Source organism: Sebastes umbrosus, chromosome 4 (genome assembly GCF_015220745.1).
Source record: "Sebastes umbrosus isolate fSebUmb1 chromosome 4, fSebUmb1.pri, whole genome shotgun sequence".
Classification (NCBI taxonomy): domain Eukaryota; kingdom Metazoa; phylum Chordata; class Actinopteri; order Perciformes; family Sebastidae; genus Sebastes; species Sebastes umbrosus.
This window is the reverse complement of record NC_051272.1, coordinates 7,152,070-7,173,054: the sequence shown is the minus strand read 5'-3', so window position 1 is coordinate 7,173,054 and position 20,985 is coordinate 7,152,070. Positions and strand designations below refer to the sequence as shown.

The 20,985-nt window shown below is 39.6% G+C and overlaps 1 protein-coding gene across 5 annotated transcripts in view; it reads right to left on the bottom strand.

The window, feature by feature from the left end:
- Positions 1-20,750, bottom strand: part of lrrk2 (leucine-rich repeat kinase 2) — a 42,291-nt gene extending 21,541 nt beyond the window's left edge. For 3 of the 5 annotated variants that reach the window (XM_037766726.1, XM_037766728.1, XM_037766730.1), the window contains exons 1-17: positions 19,635-20,741; positions 17,710-17,795; positions 16,806-16,915; positions 15,711-15,799; positions 13,845-13,982; positions 12,269-12,403; positions 9,548-9,679; positions 9,063-9,182; positions 7,400-7,560; positions 7,229-7,308; positions 6,525-6,631; positions 5,865-5,994; positions 5,547-5,671; positions 4,099-4,226; positions 2,226-2,370; positions 1,812-1,951; positions 882-1,010 (exon numbers count right to left, since the gene is read on the bottom strand). In XM_037766726.1, coding sequence (XP_037622654.1) covers positions 882-1,010; positions 1,812-1,951; positions 2,226-2,370; positions 4,099-4,226; positions 5,547-5,671; positions 5,865-5,994; positions 6,525-6,631; positions 7,229-7,308; positions 7,400-7,560; positions 9,063-9,182; positions 9,548-9,679; positions 12,269-12,403; positions 13,845-13,982; positions 15,711-15,799; positions 16,806-16,915; positions 17,710-17,795; positions 19,635-19,770 — 2,091 coding nt within the window. In that variant the 5' untranslated portion in view covers positions 19,771-20,741. Of the gene's footprint in view, positions 1-881; positions 1,011-1,811; positions 1,952-2,225; positions 2,371-4,098; positions 4,227-5,546; positions 5,672-5,864; positions 5,995-6,524; positions 6,632-7,228; positions 7,309-7,399; positions 7,561-9,062; positions 9,183-9,547; positions 9,680-12,268; positions 12,404-13,844; positions 13,983-15,710; positions 15,800-16,805; positions 16,916-17,709; positions 17,796-19,634 lie in introns of all 5 variants that reach the window. The other 2 variants (XM_037766727.1, XM_037766729.1) reach the window with 2 other exon arrangements.
- Between the last annotated feature and the right edge of the window lie 235 nt (positions 20,751-20,985).

Here is a 20,985-nt window from a genome sequence, read left to right as displayed (position 1 = left end):
AAATGAACTTCCACGGCCTCCGCCATTTCTGACAACGTCAACAAACACATCGCAACCCGTGAACTCTGAGCTTTCAGAAACTTTCCACTTACGAGGTTGTGAATACCACAAGATTCATATGGACTCTTCTCGTAAACACGACCCCATCTGAAGGACCAATAGACTGTTTCAATGGAATTGCATTGCTAGGCAACAGCTTGGGTCCACGTTTACTTCCTGTCAGCTGATGTCATTCAAATACACCGCAACAAGAAATAAACTGGGACACATTTGGTAACGTTTTGGTTGCAAAACGCATCAAAAATATAAATAACTCTTTGGCAAGTGACCATGGTATGAGCGGCATAAGGCCCTTTGAGGTTTCCATAATCAGGAATTAATTGAATTCACGGAGGCAACCGTCCTCTGCGCAGGCCTCTACGTCTTCCATTACTTCCTGATAATGGACACCCCGTCGGCCATTATCCCTAACTTATTCAAGCATGTCTGGTATGTCCTGCACGGCCCTTTTGTACTGTACGTTCCTGTGTGTAGTACAGTGCAGTGTGTCAACATGACTGCCTGCTGATACTCAGTATGTGACTGAGACTGAAACTCCTCCTATTTCCATTCAGTTACATCATTTATGGCAGCAGATCAAACTGGAAAAAAATCAAGAATCAGAGGAAAAACGCCGCCTTGGTTCTTTTGGAAAACAGCACTTTCAAATACTCATCAAAAATCCTTAAAAGGCTTTTTTAAATTGTATTTGTTTGGAACTTGAACTGTAAATTCAGTTTTCAAGAGTGCAGAGGACCTCTGATTACAGTCTGTGATGAGAAAAGAGAGAAAGATAAACTGAAAAAAGGAGATTGTGGTTTTGTCGTGTCTAACTAACTCACAGCGTTGCTGCTCTGGTCAGGAGTCTCCTCTCTGAGCTGTTGGAAGATCTGCCTGTCAAAGTCTTCTCTCTGCAGTTCAGCAGCCGCTCCTGAACAGGCGTCCAGCATCCTCAAAGCCACCTGAAAACACTGCGGGACGCACAACCAGAGAGAAGTCAGTTAAGAGAAGTTTTTACTTACAGTATATAGTATAAAGTCATAATACACAAATTAGCCTCAAAGGGCTTTATAATCTGTACAGCATACAACACCCTCGATCCTTAGGTGAGTGGAGCAATCAATAACATCAAGACTCATCACCAGACTCCCTGACAAAAAAACAAATCATTCATGATATTGTGTGACTTTGATGAATCCAAACTAACAATTTAAAACACCAAAGTCACACAATAACCAGCAACTCCCGTGCTCTGCCAGGTAAAATTACTGTTTTTGTCAAAAGGAGTCTGGTGGCTTTGAAAAGAGGGTAGATAACGGCTCACTCCCGTCAGAAAGGGCTGTCTGACAGCAAGGTAAAGCAGTGAAAATATTCTAAATATAGCGTACAATTAAACTAATATTGATTCTTTTAGGTGTCTAAAATAAGTTTTGCTGCTGCCTCCGTCCACAGCAGTACATTGTTTGGCTCCCATGCTGGTACTCCTGTCTGTTTCTCCAAACTGGGGGCGTGCCGACCGTCATCTACTTTAGGTAATACACTGATTATGGATAAGTACCTCATACAACCCAATATATATGTGACATTTTGACTTAATTTGTGTTTGATTCTCAGAAGTTAAAATGTTGAAGTTGGTCACTCTGCTTCAAAGAGCTGCTAACTCTAAAATAATTGAATCTCTTTGAGTTTCTGTAGAGTTGTGGTGTTCAGGAATCTAAATACTGATTTGGGTTCAGCACTCATTTAACATGTATTTTGGGTTCAAAGGTCACCTTCAGGAGCATCTCAGAGTCTTCTCTGTACTGGATGAGCGAGGCGACCACAACGGAGGCTAGAATGGGTACGTTCATTCTCGACAGCTTCTTCTTGGATACGAGGTAGTTGAGCAGGGTCAGACCCCAGTAGTGTATCTCTGGAGGAAGTAGGCAAGATAGTGAAAGCATAATTAATCATCTTTAATAGAGAAATAATAATATTTTTACTGTTGAGATGGGTTTCTAATTCCTCTATCCAAAAACTGTACATTCAAGTTTCTATGTTATCCTGTTGTGAATCCTTTTTAAGATACGGGTTGCAAATCAATGATATGACAACGTTTAGCTGATGTTTTCCTCTCCAATTCAATGCTAAAATGGACAAAAATCTAATTTGCTGTTGTTTATGAATGACAGTTGTATGTACTGTACCTCGTTCATGTGGGAACATCTGTAGTGTATGCAGCACTGTGTCTATCGCCCCCTGCTGGCAGAGCAAGTCCACTGCACCGGAGCAGTCAGCCAGAGCAGACAGCACCTTCAGACCACATTTCTGGATGGTCGGGCTGCTGATGAACTGCACACAGACACAAACATCATCCTGGTTGAAGGTATTTACTGTGTCTGCAGCTAACTAACAAACATCTTTGTAAAAATATTACGATATACTGTAGGTTATTACATGACAACAAAAAACAACAGGTTAAGAAATACAGTTCACAATACATTTGCTTGTCTGCTCCTAAAGTAGTGTTATTATGGTCAAGATGGCTTCTGAGCGAAGTGAACAGCATTATCACGGTTTTACACTCGGCTGCTCACATTACCGCAGTCTTGGAAAGGGAGGAGTGAGCGGAGGCGTACTCAGTTGGTTGCACACCGCTAGATGCCGTCAAATCCTACACACTGTACCTTTAAACTTCATGCTTTACCATTCATAGCTTGCTGTCTATAAGTTACTTTACTTTGTGATATAGCTGTCATTGTGACTAGAAACTATTGTTGATGGTTTATATCTAATTTTGGAACAAAACTCTTAATATGAAAAAAAAAAAAAAAAAGCAGGTTGGTTATTGGTTTTTGACTTCCCCACTGACATGTGATGCCTTTTTTCTACCATTTTCAGAAGCAGTTTTTGTCAGTGTTTACCACCCTGCCCTCGGGCAGCGGGGTACCAAACAACCACATTGGGAAGAAAACATGCTCACCATTCATTCGGGAAGTCAAATGGCAAATTCTTTTTGGAAATGTAATTACACCCTTCCAATGTTCTGGTTGCAAGACAACCTACTGTATAATTTCTACAATGAATGGATGAGCTGTTGTTTAATGAGAATGAGAACTATATGTACTGGCAGAGTATCTATACACTGCTTCTCTTTATGAGCATAACAAAATCCCATTAGGGTGTTTTCCGAGCTCTACCCTCCTGTGTTCTTCTTAACTTTTGTGATAATGGTGTAATTTTATTTTATTAGATCAGGCCAGATAAAAACTAGAACTACAGCCTCGACAAGAAGGCAAAAGTTTTGCCCTTTTGGAACTAATGGAATTAGTCTATTGAGCACAATCTTGCTTGTTATTAGCTCCCCTTCCTCAGAATAAAGTCAGTAGAAGACAAGAGTTTGAGTTCTACTCTGGAAACGAAATTGAAGTCGAAAAAAAGCACAGTTTTTGGCCAAAATTGCAAAAAATCTTGGGCACTCTGGACTTCTACTTCTACTACCCCCAAAAGGCACAACTAGACCACACTGTCAACCATCATACCAAATTTGAAGTTCCTAAGTTAAATAGTTTTCAAGTTCTGCTACGGAAACGAAAGTGTGAAACGCGAACGAACGGAAAGACGGACGGACGGACGGACGGACGGATGGACGGACGGACGGACGGAAGGACGGACATGCGGAACGCTATATAGCCCCCGACTACGTTGTCGCGGGGGTAAAACCAGTCATGTTGCAGTTTACATCCATGTCTGTCCAAAATGTCATCACTTCATCATTTGATCCTGTTAGACATTTGTCTGAAATTGTCCTAATTGAGTTGAGGCCAAAAACGTGTTTTGTGAGGTCAGTGACCTTTAACCACCAAAATCTAATCAGGACATCCTTGAGTCCAGGTGGACGTTTGTCCCAAATGTGAAGAAACTGCCTCCAGGCGTTCCTGAGATATCGCATTCACAAGACTGGGACGGACAACTCCAAAACATAATGCCTCTGGCCACGGCGGTCGCCGGCGCGGAGGCATTACAAAGAAAATGGAGGGTATTAGAGAGATATTTTGTGGTCGGTCAGTTCGTTCATACCCTGTTGAGAACCTCCAGGTAGAGGGTGTGAGCTCCTTCCACCACACACTGGTTCTTCAGGACCTTCAGCGACACGTCGGCCATGTCGGGATCTCCGACCGAGACGCCGTGCTCCCTTAAACTCCTGTCTGCGAATTCAAACACACCAAGGAAACAAGTGAAAACAAAGAGGGAAACAAACATACACACACACAGCTGCTCTGTTATCAATCACTGATCTGATTAGGAATGTTACGAGTGCTGGGAGCAGAGGAAGAGTACACTATAACCTCATTGATAGAATTTAAAAGAAAACAAGCTGCTCCACTGAACCAGCTTTATTCCATTTTTATTGAAACATTAATATAAATGGAAACTTGTATTCTTAATTAAATGTAGCTGGAACTTTCCGATCCCAGGGCACGATTGTCTCAATTGCAATTTAATGCCTATTATTACAGCCGTATTAATAGATTTGTTTTGGAGCTGCAGAGCAACAGACTGGAAGACAGAATCTAGCATTTACTGCAATTATTGACACATATTATTGAGGAGCAGCATTAGCATTCATTTAGGCTGTTGCTTCTGTCAACCTGTTGAATCCAAGTCCAATACTCACTCTCCTTTTAGCTCTGTTTTGGTCTCCACCAAGTCCAGAGAAAAAGATCTATAAGAGCTTGTTTTATTAAAATAACTGCCTGCTGCTGATGGGTGAGACCATGAACGAATAAGAAGTATATAAGAAGTGGACGTAGTCACCGTGACATCACCCATTGGTTTGTCGACTACAGTTTTGAAGCCTTGAATTCGACATTTTGTTTTTTTTACAACCAGAAGTGACACGAGAGGGTGAAGCTAAGTACAATCGAACGCTGAATAAGACATTTTTAGGCGACCAAAAAGGTTTAAGAAAGGTAACTTTCATGAGCTGAAAACTCCTCGACTGGACCGGTAGCGACCTGTCAATCACAAGGTAGCCACGCCCTAAAGCATCCCCTGCTTTATGTTTCTATTTGACTCTAAATGGGACCATAACTTACTAAATGAACATCATGCTGTATTGAAGAAGACTTGAAACTAGCGATTGAGACCATAAACTCATGTTTACAATGTATACTGAGGTAATAAATCAAGTGAGAAGTAGGCTCATTTTCTCAGAGTCTTCTATACAATCAGACTTCTTTTTGCAACCAGAGGAGTCGCCCCCTGCTGGCTGTTAGAAAGAATGCAAGTTTAAGGCACTTCTGCATTGGCTTCATTTCTCAGACTCGGAGGTTGCCCACAAGGTGAGACTGACAGTACATGGGGTAAAAATGCCAAACAGTGATTGGATTAAGTGTGAAATAGCCACCTTGGAGTAAAAGATAAGAGGCTTACCAATATAACTAACTAGGGAAAAAATCTGCGTACAACCAAAATTTGATTGGCAGGTCGCCCCTGGGCCGACAGAAAGAGCACATGTATGTTACCTGGGGAGAGGAAGACCAGGCTGGCCTGCAGAGCCTCCAGCTGAACCTCTGGCTGGAAGTTGTGGACCTTCATGGCGCTGAGGATCTGACTCATGGCCATGTTCAACTCATCTAGACTGGCCGTCCTACAGACACACAGAGAGACAGGCTTCATTTTGAGAAAATATTGTTGCTTGATGTTCATTACTTAATATATTTTGATAAAGTCTTCTTAAGTTTTCTTTCCCACGCTGACTTCCTTTTTGTTCTTTATATTTACGTGATTTTCTAAAAGCAACAAGGACGTCATAGAATGAAAACAAACATGATTGTGCCCACCTTCCCTGGAAGAGCAGGTTGAGCAGTTTACAGGCGCTGATGGAAACTTCAGCCGAGGTTGAATGTCTCTTCATCATCTCCACCAGGTTGACGTGGAGGCCACTGGACAGCAGCAGAGAACACATTTTACCTGCGAACGGAGCAGAGCAGACGTTCACTGTACGAGCCAACAAAATAAATAGTTGAACCTTAGATGTTAAACCTGCGATAACAGTTTTTTTTTGGAGGCAGTGGAAACACAACACTGACCACCTTTTAAGTTGATATGGCGAACTTGTTAGCAAACAGTTGCTCATTTACACACCGAGCAGTTACAGAGAAACATTATCATTTGTGTTTTTGGCCACCTGGCGAATGCAAATCCAATATTCACGCTCTGTTAGTTCTGCTTTTGGTCTCTACCAACTCCCGAGCAAAATATCTGTCTCTTTAGCTCCTAAACGCATCACTACATTCACCAGCTAGTCGCCAAATGAGTCTGTCTGCTGTTCGGTGCTGAGCAGGTAGTGTACAATGAATTAATGGAGCTTTTTCTCTGAAAACAGACAGCTGCCTCCCTAAACAGCTGTAGGTTCACCACTACAAGAAACCCATTTCACACAGTCACATTGTTTTCTGTCATTCGATTATATATACGTATAGGTACTGTTGAAGACTCACCATTGTGTGTGAGGAGTGTGGCAATGGCACTGGTAGCAGCTTGAAACACACTGGGAGAGGAGGAGTGGAGCAGCATGGCCACCATCAACTGTCTGTGAACGGGAGTCCTGAGAACAACCACACAACATCAAACAAATGGCATCAGTCTCTCATCAGACATTTTTATACATCTCTTAAACATCTCTCATGAGATTTCAGGCATTTTCGTGATTCTAACAGATCATTTATAATTTCATTGGGGTTTTTTCTGTTTGGCTTTCTCTTTGTTCGCTAACAAAATTTCCATGTTCCATCTGTATACTACGATGGCCCTGAGAGCTCAAAGCACTGCAAATTAAGAAAGCACATGCAAATCTTCAATTTGACAACACATGCGCAGCATTTAGAAATCATCAATCATCACAGACTTGATGACACACAAAAACATCAATGTGACGCATCACTTTTTAGTGTCCCCTGGAAACAGATTCCGTTGCATTGTCAGATTCTTACAGCACTTTTTGTAATCGGTGCGCATATGTCGTCAAATTAATGATGTTTCTTCATTTGCTTGTGCATGTGTTTTCTTACTTTGCAGTGTGTTGAGCTCTCGGGGCCACCGTAGTCTACACATATTTTAACATTTCACAAACCAGTATATATGCTTACAGAGTTGATAACACTGCAAAAAAGTGCCAAAGAGTGTTAAACATCTGCAGATGTACCTCTCACCCTGCTCCTCTTCCGAAAGGTTCACTCCGGCTCCGTGCAGTAACAGATTGTGAATGGCCCAGCTCGCAGCTTCCTGAGGCAGCAGAAGTGATTCACACAAGTTAAAAATGATTCTATGGTAAATATTGTCTGTAGCTCGAGGGCCAGGAGAACTTGGGACTGACCTGAACATCTGGCTCGGCAGCGTGGAGATCCAGTGCCGTACAGCAGACCTCCATCCAGCCCAGGCCCATGTCCTCCACCTCCTCCCTGCCCCGGTCCTCCTCCTCCTCTCCTTCCTCCAGACCCTGCTCGGCCACTGCTTTGCTCTGCACGATGGTTGCAGCTGACAGACGGAGACAGCGTGGTGTAATTACTGTAAAACTGTACTGTACGAGATGTGATCGAACCATCAGGGGTCTTCTGTTCTCATCAGCAGTGACTGCATGTCCATTACACAACTAATGAACAGACCAGAGCTCATTGTTACTTGTCAGCTTGTTTCACCAATTAGTAGATCATATCACAGCTAACAAAGACAGACTAGTAGTTTGTTTGGTTTAATTGGGTTAAATCAGGAGACAAGTCAAGTTTTTTGGGTTGGAGACTATGGACTACAGACAAACTGTTTGTTTATTATGAGTTGATGAGCTTCCTAGCTACTACAGTAGCAACAGTGTTTACTGCAGGTCTGATGGCGCTGACTGAAACTCCACAAAAAAAGGATTAAACAGCATCCTGCACGGCCAATCCGCTGTATCCAGTCTCACTTGCAGTTTGTAGACCCACGACATCTCCAGACTGCAGAGATGGGACCAAGTCATTGTTTTGCAAGTTAGTCTCAAGTCTTTGCACTCAAGTTCCAAGTCCTAAACTTTGTGTTTTGAGTCCTAAACAAGTCATAATGCGCTCGTCACTAAATGTAATGCCATTTACGTCTCCATCTGATTTTTTTGACCCACAGATTTTGCATACTACTGTACAATTAGTTTTTTGTTGACCACCTCATAGTTTTGTACGCAAACAACATTTTTTCGAGCTGGGGCTCAGCAACATAACATTAGTTCTTCATGGTTCTCTCCTACGACTTGATTGGATGCTGTAAGATTGGTTCAAATAAAGAGGATCTGGGGAATTAAGTGTCAACTTGCTGGGACTGAATAGCGTTAACATTAGTTGATTCAGGAGATGAAGGGAAACTAATTGATTCATGGCACACTTTATAATTAATATACTTTTTTAATCTTTGTGCTTGGGGGGAAGGTGTCAAGTATTTTCAAGTCAAAAGGCTCAAGTCCAACTGAAGTCATGAGTCATTGCAAGTCCAGGTCGAGTTGCAAGTCTTTTTTTTATTTTGTCGAGTCTAAAGTCATCAAATTTGTGCCTCGAGTCTGACTCAGAGTCCACACCTCTGCCAGACAGCTCAAAACCACATGCATAAAAAAGGTATAACTAATGTTATTGTCTACGGCAGGCAAAAAAAATATTCTTTTTAATACCTTCAAAATCCCTTTTTGAACTGAATGACATGCTTTTTCAAGACCTATAAATACCCTGTCTATTGCATAGCCTGGAAAATGTCAGCTATTCATGTCTATATTCAGCACCCTGGAGAACTCAAGCCGGTGGTACGTGGCTGACGACTTGAGGAAATTAATCAGCATAGTCACAACATATAGACAAAGGACTGTTTTTGTACCCTAATGTCATTTATCTGCTTGCGTATGTAGCACTGCTATGTGTCGATGTTGAAGGCGAAGGCATTGTTCTATTGTCTCCACCACTAATCCATCAGAGTGGATATAAATAAATGAGTTAAACATAGCATGTGTGAGTGTGCGCCCTCACTGAGGTCAGCCAAGCAGGAGAGAGCGGCGGCTTGCAGCGTGGCGTTGTCGGGGAACTTCTGACAGGCTCTCACTGTGACCCTCTGGACACCGTTCAGTACCAGGATGTTGTAGTAGCTCTCTATGAGGAGACACAAAACAAACGCACCCTGGATTACATTGAACTGTATCGACTTCTTCAATCTTAATCTGTCAACTGGCAAACACATTAGATTATCAGGATGAATAAAATGCAAACACTGCTGTATTGATAGTGATGATTCATTGATTTCGCAAACAGTGTTATCACCGACTGTCAACAAGGGAGGAGATACTCCAAAGTTATTCATTGACGGAGCATCTGAGAGTTTTTAAGTGTTCACTACAACACATTTTATATTGGCTCCATGGAAAGTAAACTACAGAAATATGATACCAACATATTTCATCCCCTGACAATAAGTATTTATTTCTAACATTTCATCAGATTTGGTCCCTGGATCTGACCTGATGTAAACCTCCTGAACAGGCAGCAGGCCGTCTCCTGCAGCTCCTCCACCTCGGGGAAGGCGTCCATAGCGGCGATGATCACGCTGTAGCAGCGAGCGCCTCCCGACATCAATATCTCCACGTTACTGCCTGGAAAAGAAAAGCTAATAAACTCAAAAACAACTACACTATCTCCTTCAACCTTCATGTTATAACACGTAAATAAAAATGTGTGTACAATGTGCAATGTGTAAAATAAGAATCATTCTATAGTTGTATAAAAAGAATAGCGTGAAGTGTCTCCCCCCACTGTACCATTGTCAAAGTATAAGGCAAGTTTTTTGTTGTTGTTTTAGGAAACGTTAATTCAGGATGAAGCCGTAATAATTATACCTTTCTTTTTAGAAAAAGTATGGAATTGTTGATGTTTTCTATTACTCTTTACTGTTATTTTATGTTATTCTTTTATTATCTTTTGTTATCTCTCTTCTTTTTTTTAACTGTAAACTGCCAAAATTGGGGATTTTTCTTTTTCTTTATTGAAATATTTTTTTATTTTGTATTTCTTTTGCATTATTTATTATTTGTATTTTTGTTATTAATTATTTTTTAAATTTTTTTTATAATATCACTATTTTATTCATTTATTTATTTACTTATATTTTTCATCCCTATTTATTTATTTAAAATATTATTATTATTAATTTTTTTTTATTACTATCTCTCTATCCCTTCATGTATAGAGGTATTTACCTATGTACAATTATCTGTGAAAAGATGAAGGTGAAAAAAAATGATGTCAGCATATTCACGATGAAAAGAGAGACAGCAAATCTAAGCACGACCCTCACTAATGACCGAGAGTGGAATCCCCCTCATGACCGCGATAAATCGCACATCTGTGAAAAACACTGATTAAAGTGGAAAAAATTGTTCATGACTAAAACTTTGTCCACTTTTTTTTTCATGTCCAGCTCCACTTTTCATGCAGAAATCATCCAGCTAATTACAATTACAGTGTAGAGCAATACAAGTAATATGTCATCTACTATGTTTGGCCTCAGAGAAAATGTATGATGTGATGTCTGCTCTGTGACTAGACTTTAATACAGACAGAAAACCTACTATATAATATAAAGCATTAAAGACTGTACTCCCACGGCAGTCAAAAGACATATTGATAAGTGATCAAGCTTCTTTCTGCACAAGACAAAGAGCACTGCTCTTTGCTCTTTGCTCACTGCTCTCATCCTTTTCAGTAAATATTTTGGTCTTTAATAACCAAAGGGAAGCCAGCCCTATGAAAAGTGCTTGAAAATGTTATGTGTTTAAGTTAAAAAACAAAAACAAATATAGACTAAAATGCAATTGTTTGATCAATCTCAAATGCTCAAATATTGATCAGCCTTAGAATCCAGAGGTTTATGTTAACAGAATAGAAGAAAGTTTGCTGGAAAATGTAAAAAATGTGCAGTAAACTCTGTCCTAACCTTTCAACTTGTGCCCCCTCAAATGAAAAGTAGTTTGCTTTGTGAGACAAAATATATTTTCTTTTTCTTTCTTCTCTCTCTTTTCAGAAAAATGCAATCCTTGTAATACAAATATTCAGGGCTGTCTTGCATTCTGATAATTGCATCTGCTGTTCCAAAATGAAAAAAGAAATGTCATGGAAATGGGGGAAGCCTCCAACCCAATTATCTATTACATGACTACACCGATCAGCCATAACATTAAGACCACTGACAGGTGAAGTGAATAACATTAGTTATCTCGTTACGATGGCACCTGGCAGTGAGGGGGATATATTAGACAGCAAGTGAACATTTTGAACTTTGTGTTGGAAGCAGAAAAAAAGGGCCAGCGTAAGGATGTGAGCGACTTTGACAAGGGCCAAATTGTGATGGCTAGACGACTGCGCCAGAGCATCTACAAAACTGCAGCTCTTGTGGGATGTTCCCGGTCTGCAGTGGTCAGGACCTACTAAAAGTGGTCCAAGGAAGGAAAACCAGTGAACCGGCGACAGGGTCAGACCCAAGTCTCATTGATGCACGTGGGGAGCAAGGGCTGGCCCGTGTTGTCCGATCCAATAGAAGAGCTACTGTAGCTCAAATTGCTGAAAAAGTTAATGCTGATTCCGATAGAAAGGTGTCAGAACACACGGTGCATCGCAGTTTGTTGCGTATGGGGCTGCGTAGCCGCAGACCGCACAGGGTTCCCACTGCTGTCATAATCACCATGATCGGTGTATGTATTTGGATAGCAAATACAAAGAGACTCACTTAAGGAGTTGCTGTGTTCTTCACCATGAGGGAATATCCATGAAGATTTGATATTCATCTATTTTCAACACACACCGCTCGCCTGTTCCTACAAACAGCTGCTCTGACACGGCAGCACAACACTGGCGTTTGAAGTATAATCTGATTAACGAGAAGACTTTTTAAAAAGCGTTGCAGTGACATCACGGTCTGGTGATGAGGCTAGAAATAGACGCTGTGAAATTAAGAAAGAAAAAGGTTGATGTCTTGTGTTCTTCTTTCATAATCATTATGTTGATAACATCAACCAATACAGCACACAGAACGACAGAACTACACTGGATCTTTAATTTGGCGATACGCCTCTGGACTACATTGAGAGATCAATCTGAGATTAATGTATGGTAGGATTCAGAAATCTAACATATTAGCCCTTTCTACTGATAACATTATAAAGTTCTTGTGCTGACTGAGGTCTCACCTGGACGGGCCAGCGGGAGCAGCACCTTCATGGCCAGCAGCAGCAGCTCGGGGTTGTCCGGGAACTTCTGCAGAGCCGCCAGAACCACAACGTGATCCTGGTTCTCCACAAACTCCACCAGGTGGTCATCACTTACTGGAGACACGGACACAAGATAGATATTCAGCTACTGTACTGTACTGTATTTGATCATTTTGGTTTTAATTCACGTCTTATTAATTCTTACTGGTTGGTTGCTGATCTTAATTATTACAATTTTTATACCTATTTCATAATGGTTTTAATTCAAACATATCAGTTATGTGTTTGTTTTAAATTGGGTTTTACTTCTGTATAATGTTTTATCTTTACACTATCAATATAGTGTTTGCAGCAGCCCACTGTGCTTCCACCTGGAATGAAATGTGTTATTTAACTAAAGCTTGCTTGTTTGCTTGCTTACTGTACACAAGCATATAGAAACATGTTAATCCAAAGCTAAAATCCTAACTTTTACACACATAAGTACAAACTAGCAACTTGCTGGCATGCTAAATATATTAACCTTTAATAGTTGTAGTCGCATATTTACATGCTAACTGTAGGCATGTTAACCTGCTAATGTAAGCATATAGAGTGCTGCAGGAATGAGTCCTAAAACCTGGAAATGAGTATTTTAGCACTTCCGGTTCCTTCGTCTGGAAGTCAATGGGTTTCTTAAATGGCTTTTTAGTTAGATGCCCGAAATAAGGTCTGTGGTTAACAAAAGCTGAATAGAATTTAACATTTTGTTCTACAATATAAAATACGTCAGTAAATATTCCACTCGAGAATTGACCGTGGTGTAGTTTGTGAATAGCCTAATGTTAGCTTTTTACTTCTGGTGATTGCATTTACACTTCAAAAATCAAATAAAAAGTGGTGTTCATTAGTGGAGATTATCTTGCTGAACAAAACGTGGAAGTATCATAAACGTTTGTTTGCCACAGAGCTGATTTTCTGCAATAATCCAAAAGCCAATAGAAAAATCCCATTGTCTTTTTGTCGAGGGAACCCAGGGCGATGATAACTTCCTGGTTGGCCTACAAGAATACGTCATCCCTGGATCACTCTATTAGCAGGTTAGTAAAACTAATGTTAGCTGTGCTCTTAGATGGATGATAATATTAGCATTAGGCTGAGGTTGACGAAGCACAGCCGAGACAAATGAGAGCTGAGTCAAATCTGATAATGTGGAACCTGAAAAAAATTCTTAAAATGGCCAACTTACATAAACTCTTAGAAAAACCCTTGTTATTTAGGCAACAACGTGACCTTTTCTCTGGAAACACCCCCAAGCCAAACAAATAATAGCAACGCTTCGTTCCACGCAACGAGCATTACAGCCTCACAGGACTCCACCATACTGTAGCTATACACGGTTAGTTTAGTATAATATATTTACTAGAATAAAAGTCAGACAAATGTCACTCTGAGTCAGAAACATCTGAAATACACTGCAGTAACACAGGGTAGATACCTGTCATAGAATATTAAGACAAGCAAAATGCATATCACTCTGTACACTAGTGTATTGGAGGTCAGAGTGTCTGCTCACCTCTCTCCAGGAGGATCTGCAGAGCTGCACAGCCTTGGAGCTGCAGCTCTTCGCTGGTGGGAAACGTCTTCATCGCCTGCACCACCAGGCCAAACACATCCTCCTCCTCCTCCTCCAGCACCAGCAGAAGAATCATGTCTACATAATCATGCATTAAAGAAGCACAAAACATAAGTCTGGTGCCTTCATGTGTAATATTACTTTCAATATCATGTGCAATATTACTTTTCTATTATTTTTCAATATCATGTGCAATATTACTTTTCTATTTTAGTTCACTTATTTTACAAAATGTTTCTTACTTTTATTGCTATTCTATCGGGCACTGGTGTTACTTCTTATACATTTTATATTATTACGCTATTGTTTATATGTTTATATTGTTTACTCTATTGTTTTTTATTCTTCCGGTGTTGTAATTTTTAAGCAATCTCTAGCACAAGAATGTCCTTCAGGATTAATAAAGTTATATCTTAACTTAATGGGAACAGGAAATGAAAACCTCCAGGGCCACAAATCAATAATTCATTTTTGAAAATGGATTAACTATGATATTATCTCCAAACTTTAAGTTCCACAATTTGTCATGTGATAAGTAGTTAATATCTCTAATAAATGTTCCTCCGAGTTCCTCCGAGTCAGAGGCAGGAAGTCTTTGGCTTGCTTGATGGTTATCTCTGGCAGTGCAGCCACTGACATTGTACTCTGTCACAGAAAAGTCCAGGCAGCTTGCAGACCATGTGATGCATGTCTATTTAGTTTAACCTCTGCCTTTCTCAGAAGCTTCACATCACACAAAGCAGGATGAAACATACGTCATTGAACAATAGATTAGAAATGAGCATAACCACAGAGATCATTAAAGAAAGAGATGAAAATGTTGCTCTAAAATGCCTGAATAATTACATGTGGACTGCAGTTCTTTTCATGTTTAATTGTTTAGTTTTTTATATTTTTATTACTTTTACTACAGGGCTCTGTGAATCATTTACTTCCAAGTTTCCTTTTGTATAGATCTGATGACATCACTGCAGCATAACGTTTCTGTCCTGAAGAATGACCATTCAAATCACAAACTGTGAGCTGGGCTTCAGCTATAAATCACAGAAATGGTTATTAAATGATCTTCTGGTGCTCGTGCTGGCGTCATGTGTAGCAGGAGCGATGCCCTGATGTGTTGTAGCTAGGGCTGTCAAAGTTAACGCGTTAACGCAAATTTGTTTTAACACCACTAATTACTTTGACGCATTAACGCAATCCGATCTTTTGGAGGTTGTTGCGGGCTCAGTTTTAAAGCTGAAGATACTGGCATCATGTGAAACTACAAACCCTAAGGAATCCATTGGTACCAACCATATCATACTAGCTTGTTTCGAAGGATTTTAAATAACGCTTCAAACTTACGCAAATTTTGGCGAGGAAAAACCAGCATGGCCGTTTTCAAAGGGGTCCCTTGACCTCTGACCTCAAGATATGTGAATGAAAATGGGTTCTCTGGGTACCCACGAGTCTCCCCTTTACAGACATGCCCACTTTATAATAATCACATGCAGTTTGGGGCAAGTCATAGTCAAGTCAGTACACTGACACACTGACAGCTGTTGTTGCCTGTTGGGCTGCAGTTTGCCATGTTATGATTTGAGCATATTTTTTTATGCTGAATGCAGTACCTGCGAGGGTTTCTGGACAATATTTGTTGTTGTTTTGTGTTGTTAAATTAATTCGTACATTTTGAACAGATAAAAAATGTGGGATTAATTTGCGATTGATCATGGACAATCATGTGATGAATTATGATTAAATATCTTAATGGATTGACAGCCTGGTTGTAGCATATCATCTCCTGTATATTCGTTCGACGTGTACCTGATCTGAGCAGGAGAGCCAGGGCTCTGAGTCCAACCATGGTCACTCTGCAGTCTGTGCTGTACTGAGACAGCACCTTCAGGATCTGCCTGGAAAACACATCAGGACGGGGAGAGAAATGAACCAGGGCTGTAGCCAAGACAAAGACTTGAATCAGCTAAATCACTGCACGGCCTGCATGCAAGGACCTAACTTTTGCAATCTTAAAATATTTTCTATAAGCTCTTATTGTCTGAGCACGCCTGTGGATTTAGAACTTCCTGAATAGTTTGGTGGAATACAAAGTGATTTGGAGAAAATGTTATAAAAGGAACTGAAAGGGTCACTTTGCGTGATAGTATAATATGAGCCCAGACGGTTACGTGCAATGAAAAGGAACTGAAAACTGAAAATGACATTAACACGATTTCCACCTGAAACACCTGAGAGCCACAATCTATTAACGTAAGGAAAAGCGGATGTAGACAACATGAAGTGGCTTAAATTCATTCACACTTTGTCCAAGAATAACCAGCTCAGATGAGGAATGATGCTTTCACATCTGGACACTCATGATACACGTATTGATGAACAAAGAGCTGAACTGGACTATATCAATGTCCACTATATATATATATATATATATTTACTCTCACATATATTCTGAGAAACCTTCAAATCCATGAAACTCAACATCACAAAGATGCAACCAAAAAAAATGAACATTAACGACATTTAGCTTATGATTAATGTAACTATGATATGAAATGTTAACTAATTAACTAACTTTTTGTACATCAGTATGTGATTCTTGAAGAGGGAAACAAGACCAAGAGTTTAAAGCCATGCTAACGGCTCTGTAATAGTATGGCTGTAAACTCTGGTGCACTGCTTTGAGCTAAATGCTGACATCAGCATGCTCACATGTCTACAGTGACAATGCTAACATGCTGATGTTTAGCAGGTGTAATGTTTATAATGTTCACCATCTTAATTTGATGTGTTAGCATGCTCACATTTGGTAATCAGCACTTAACACAAAGTACAGCTGATGACAATGTGAACTAATAGTAGTTCATCACAGCTACAGCACCCAGCAGGTATGTGTTTACTTACTGGTGCACTCCCAGTACCTCCCATTCCTTGGCAGCCTGCAGAGGTCTGGTCAGCTGGTCCAGCGTATCGGGGCATATTTCAATCAGCCGACACAGCAATGACCAACCCACCTGTAGCAGGAAGATTCACACACTTAGGCTGGAGATGAATAAGCAAGTCAAACTATCAAAATAAAACTAAAGATTGATGGATGGAAAAACAACAACTTTGAATTTCTAACTGCACCTTAACTTGCAGATGATTTTGCAATGTGAGAGCCAATTTACATGCAAGATGTAAAACCTCAAACTTGTTTGACTCCTCTGTAGCAGAGCCAAAAGCAATAATAAATTGTCCCGATCTCGAGCGTTAGATCATATAACAGATCATTGTTACTGTATGTGAAGCAAATTGCTCAATAAAAATAAGCTTGAGGCAAAATCCTACATGTATTGGCTTTAAATGATTTACAGTATCTGACATGATGCATCACACAATTGCCTACAGCTCTTGAGGAAAAACCTCAGAATATGTCAAATCACATTTTTGTTTTATCTTTCAAATGAGACTGTTACGTCTGAGCCTGTACAGGAGTCTCACAATCTGACTTTCGGTTTGCGTTATGCTGCACCTGATATAAGCTGCAGTCACAAGACGCCATAAACCTGCTGGATCAGGTGTAGGCATGTCAGCTGTGGGTGACTTAGCAGCAGGTGATGTTGTTGCACAAACGTACACATCTGTATGTCCAATTTAAGGTGGCACACATTTCTGTTTCCTTTCAGCGCCCATAAGTTGTGTTTAAAGCCACCGCATAAAGTTCATTCTCTCTGTTTACTTAGTTCAAGATGGTTGAATAGCACACTGCTGACGCAATAAGAAAAATAAAGCACACAATGAAAGGTTTCTGAGGTTTCTGCAGTACCTGCTGGGCTCCTTTGCTGCCAATGTAGGCTGAGAGTACCACCATGAGGGGGGTATGGACATCTTTGTCTTCAAACAGTTCAGCTGCTGCAACAGATGAGAAGACGTGATGTGACAAGTTAGCTTTGAATGAAGGGGTGCAGTCACACTCAGCTCTATTTCTAAATGCGTATGGCAAGTCTCAGAGAATAGTTCAGCATTCAAGATTTCAATAATATCAAAGTACATTCATATTATAAAAAAAAGTGTACTTGAGTAGAAAAAAATAAATTATGCATTATGATAAATGAAGGTGTACCATCTTAATATTAAAAAACAGATGTTGCCCTGTTAGATTAAACCATCCACACCAAACGTAACTACAGCAATGCTCCTGTGCGCCTATATGTCATATCTGTATCTGCAAAATATTAACAAGTATGTTTTTGCTGTTGATACTTTTTTACTTTTACTTAAATATAAGTACTTCTTTGAGCACTGCCTACAGTACATTAAGACAAATAGAATATGCTCCACAGGCTGCAACATTAAAATGATGCTTACATGTTAATGCATCAGAAAAATATCCAATAATATATGATAATATGGCATTTTTCTGCATAATGAGTACTTTATTATATTGTAAGTACCTACATTTTGCTAATAATACTTCTGAATACTTGTAATTGAGTATTTTACTGCAGGTATTACTACAGTACAGTAACAAAGTACATTTAGTAAAGTGTATCAACAGCAAAAAAAAATATGTATTACTATGTACTAACTAAGTATTAAAAGTCAGTTACATTAAAAACATGTAAGCAGTATTTTAATGTTACAGCAGGTGCAGGTGGAACCACTTTATTTACTGTTGAATAGTTTAAACTGTAGCATATTGTCATATTAAATAAATTGATCACATGTTTTGTTTATAAAAAACTTGATCTGTAAGGTCACTAGTAATTGTAAAGGACAAAAAAGTACAATATGTTCTTGTAAAATGTGGTGGAGCTGAAGCAAAAAGTTGCAGAAAATGGAAATACCCAAAGTACAAGTACCTAAAAACATTTGACGAAATGTACTTTGTTACTGTACTTTCCACCACAGCTTTGGTGTGACTTTGTTTGGTCTTCAGATAGTTTTACTTGTCAGTTTGGGTTTCTTCTTATGCACAGATTAGGAGTTGAAGTATAGCATAATTTTAATGCTGCAGCCTGTGGAGCATATTATCTTCATGTACTGTAGGCAGTAGTGGAAGAAGTACTCATATTTAACTAAAAGTACAAAGATATCAAGCAAAAACATACTTAAAGTATCAAAGTAAAAGTACTTTGACTTATGAGAAGTGGTGGGACAAGTACAAGTAGTAATACCAGTTTTAAAATACTCAATTACAAGTCATGCATTCAGAAGTATTCTTTTATCTTCATGTACTGTAGGCAGAAGTACTCATATTTAACTAAAAGTACAAAAATATCAAGCAAAAACCTACTTAAAGTATCAAAGTAAAAGTACTTTGACTTATGAGAAGTGTTGGGACAAGTTCAAGTAGTAATACCACAGTTATAAGTCATGCATTCAGAAATATCAGCAAAATGTAGCTACTTACAATACAAAAAAGTAGTCATTATGCAGAAAAATGCCATGTTATTATTGAATGTTTTTCTGATGCATTAACATGTAAGCATCATTATAATGTTGCAGCCTGTGGAGCATATTCTATTAGTCTTAATGTACTGTAGGCAGTGGTGGAAGAAGTACTCATATTTAAGTAAAAGTACCAACAGCAAAAAAAAACTTAAAGTATTAAAATGTCGAGAGGAATAATCGTGGCTGTATTTGAGCAGCAGCAGCAGCAGCAAGCAGCAAGCAGCAGCAGCAGCAAGCAGCAGCAGCAGCAGCAGCAAGCAGCAGCAGCAAGCAGCAGGACATGTGTGTGTTTCCTACCATTGTCGGTGTGCGCCAGGAAAAGCAGATCCTGGATGATCTGAATCAGTGTGCATAGTTGTCTGTCTTCTATTGGTATCTTCAGCCTCACTAGCAGTTTCTTCAGCCTCTCTTCCAGCTCCTCTTGGTTAACCATTGTCTTTGAAATGCTGTTTTCCAGCTGACGAGTTGACGAGCATAATCTGCAGGCTGCAACAATCTCTTCAGAACAAACTTCGGCCACACTGCTGCAGCGCCAGCATTACTACATTAAATATATACACATATTACTAAGGTTACATCACTATACTAACATATTAGCTGTGTTACATGATTATAGCTGCAGTTCGGCTGAGTGGCTGTCACGATGTAAAGAAGCTGTCAGTGTGCGTGACGGAGTTTCGCTTTAGATGTTGACATCACCGTCCTCTGCGAACTTTCTTCTTCTGGCACAGAAACGTCTTCCTCTTTGTGGGATTTAAAGTCTTTCTGTTATTCCTGTTGGAGGGGGAAAAAAGCAGCGGATCCTCTCTCTCTGACAGCCGTGTTCCTCCTTCCTTTACAGTCACATCATATGACTCAGATTAAAAAACTTCCCGTTTGCTAAAGAGGAAACTGGAAACAGACACCGCGGTGCAGCATGGGGTGTCAGTTACTGATTTACCGATCTTGGCACTGATTCACGCCGTATTCCATTCAGAAAATCCACATTTTAATGTTTGTTTGCGAATCGGCAAAGATTCTTAGCCCGCAGAGCAAATTTTAAAACGTTTTATAACTTATTAGAAGATGTATCAAAATTCGGCATATATTACTTCACATAAAACTGCGATTAATTCAACAAAATCTAAACTTTTTTAGACACCCCGGTGTCTGATGTCAGTTACTGAGTAACGGATCTGGGCACTGATTCACGCCGTATTCCATTAAAAAAATCCCCATTTTAATGTTTCTTTGCGAATAAGCAAAAGTCCTTAGCACGCAGAGCAAATATTAAAACGTTTTACAACTTATTGGAAGATGTATCGAAATTCGGCATATATTACTTACACAAAAAACTTCGATTAATTCAACAAAATCTGCATTAAGCTTCCTCCCATCCCAGTGTCTGTTGGCAGTTATTCACGCCGTATTCCATTCAAAAAAATCCACATTATAGTGTTTATTTTCAAATAAGCAAATATTCTTAGCCCGCAGAGAAAATGTTAAAACGTTTTTTAACTTATTGGAAGATGTATCGAAATTCGGCATATATTACTTCACACATAACTGCGATTAATTCAACAAAATCTAAACTTTTTATATCGCCACCATCGTCTGTGTTTTGTATTGCGCATCTAGGAGTGCCACTACGGTAGACTATATACTGTAT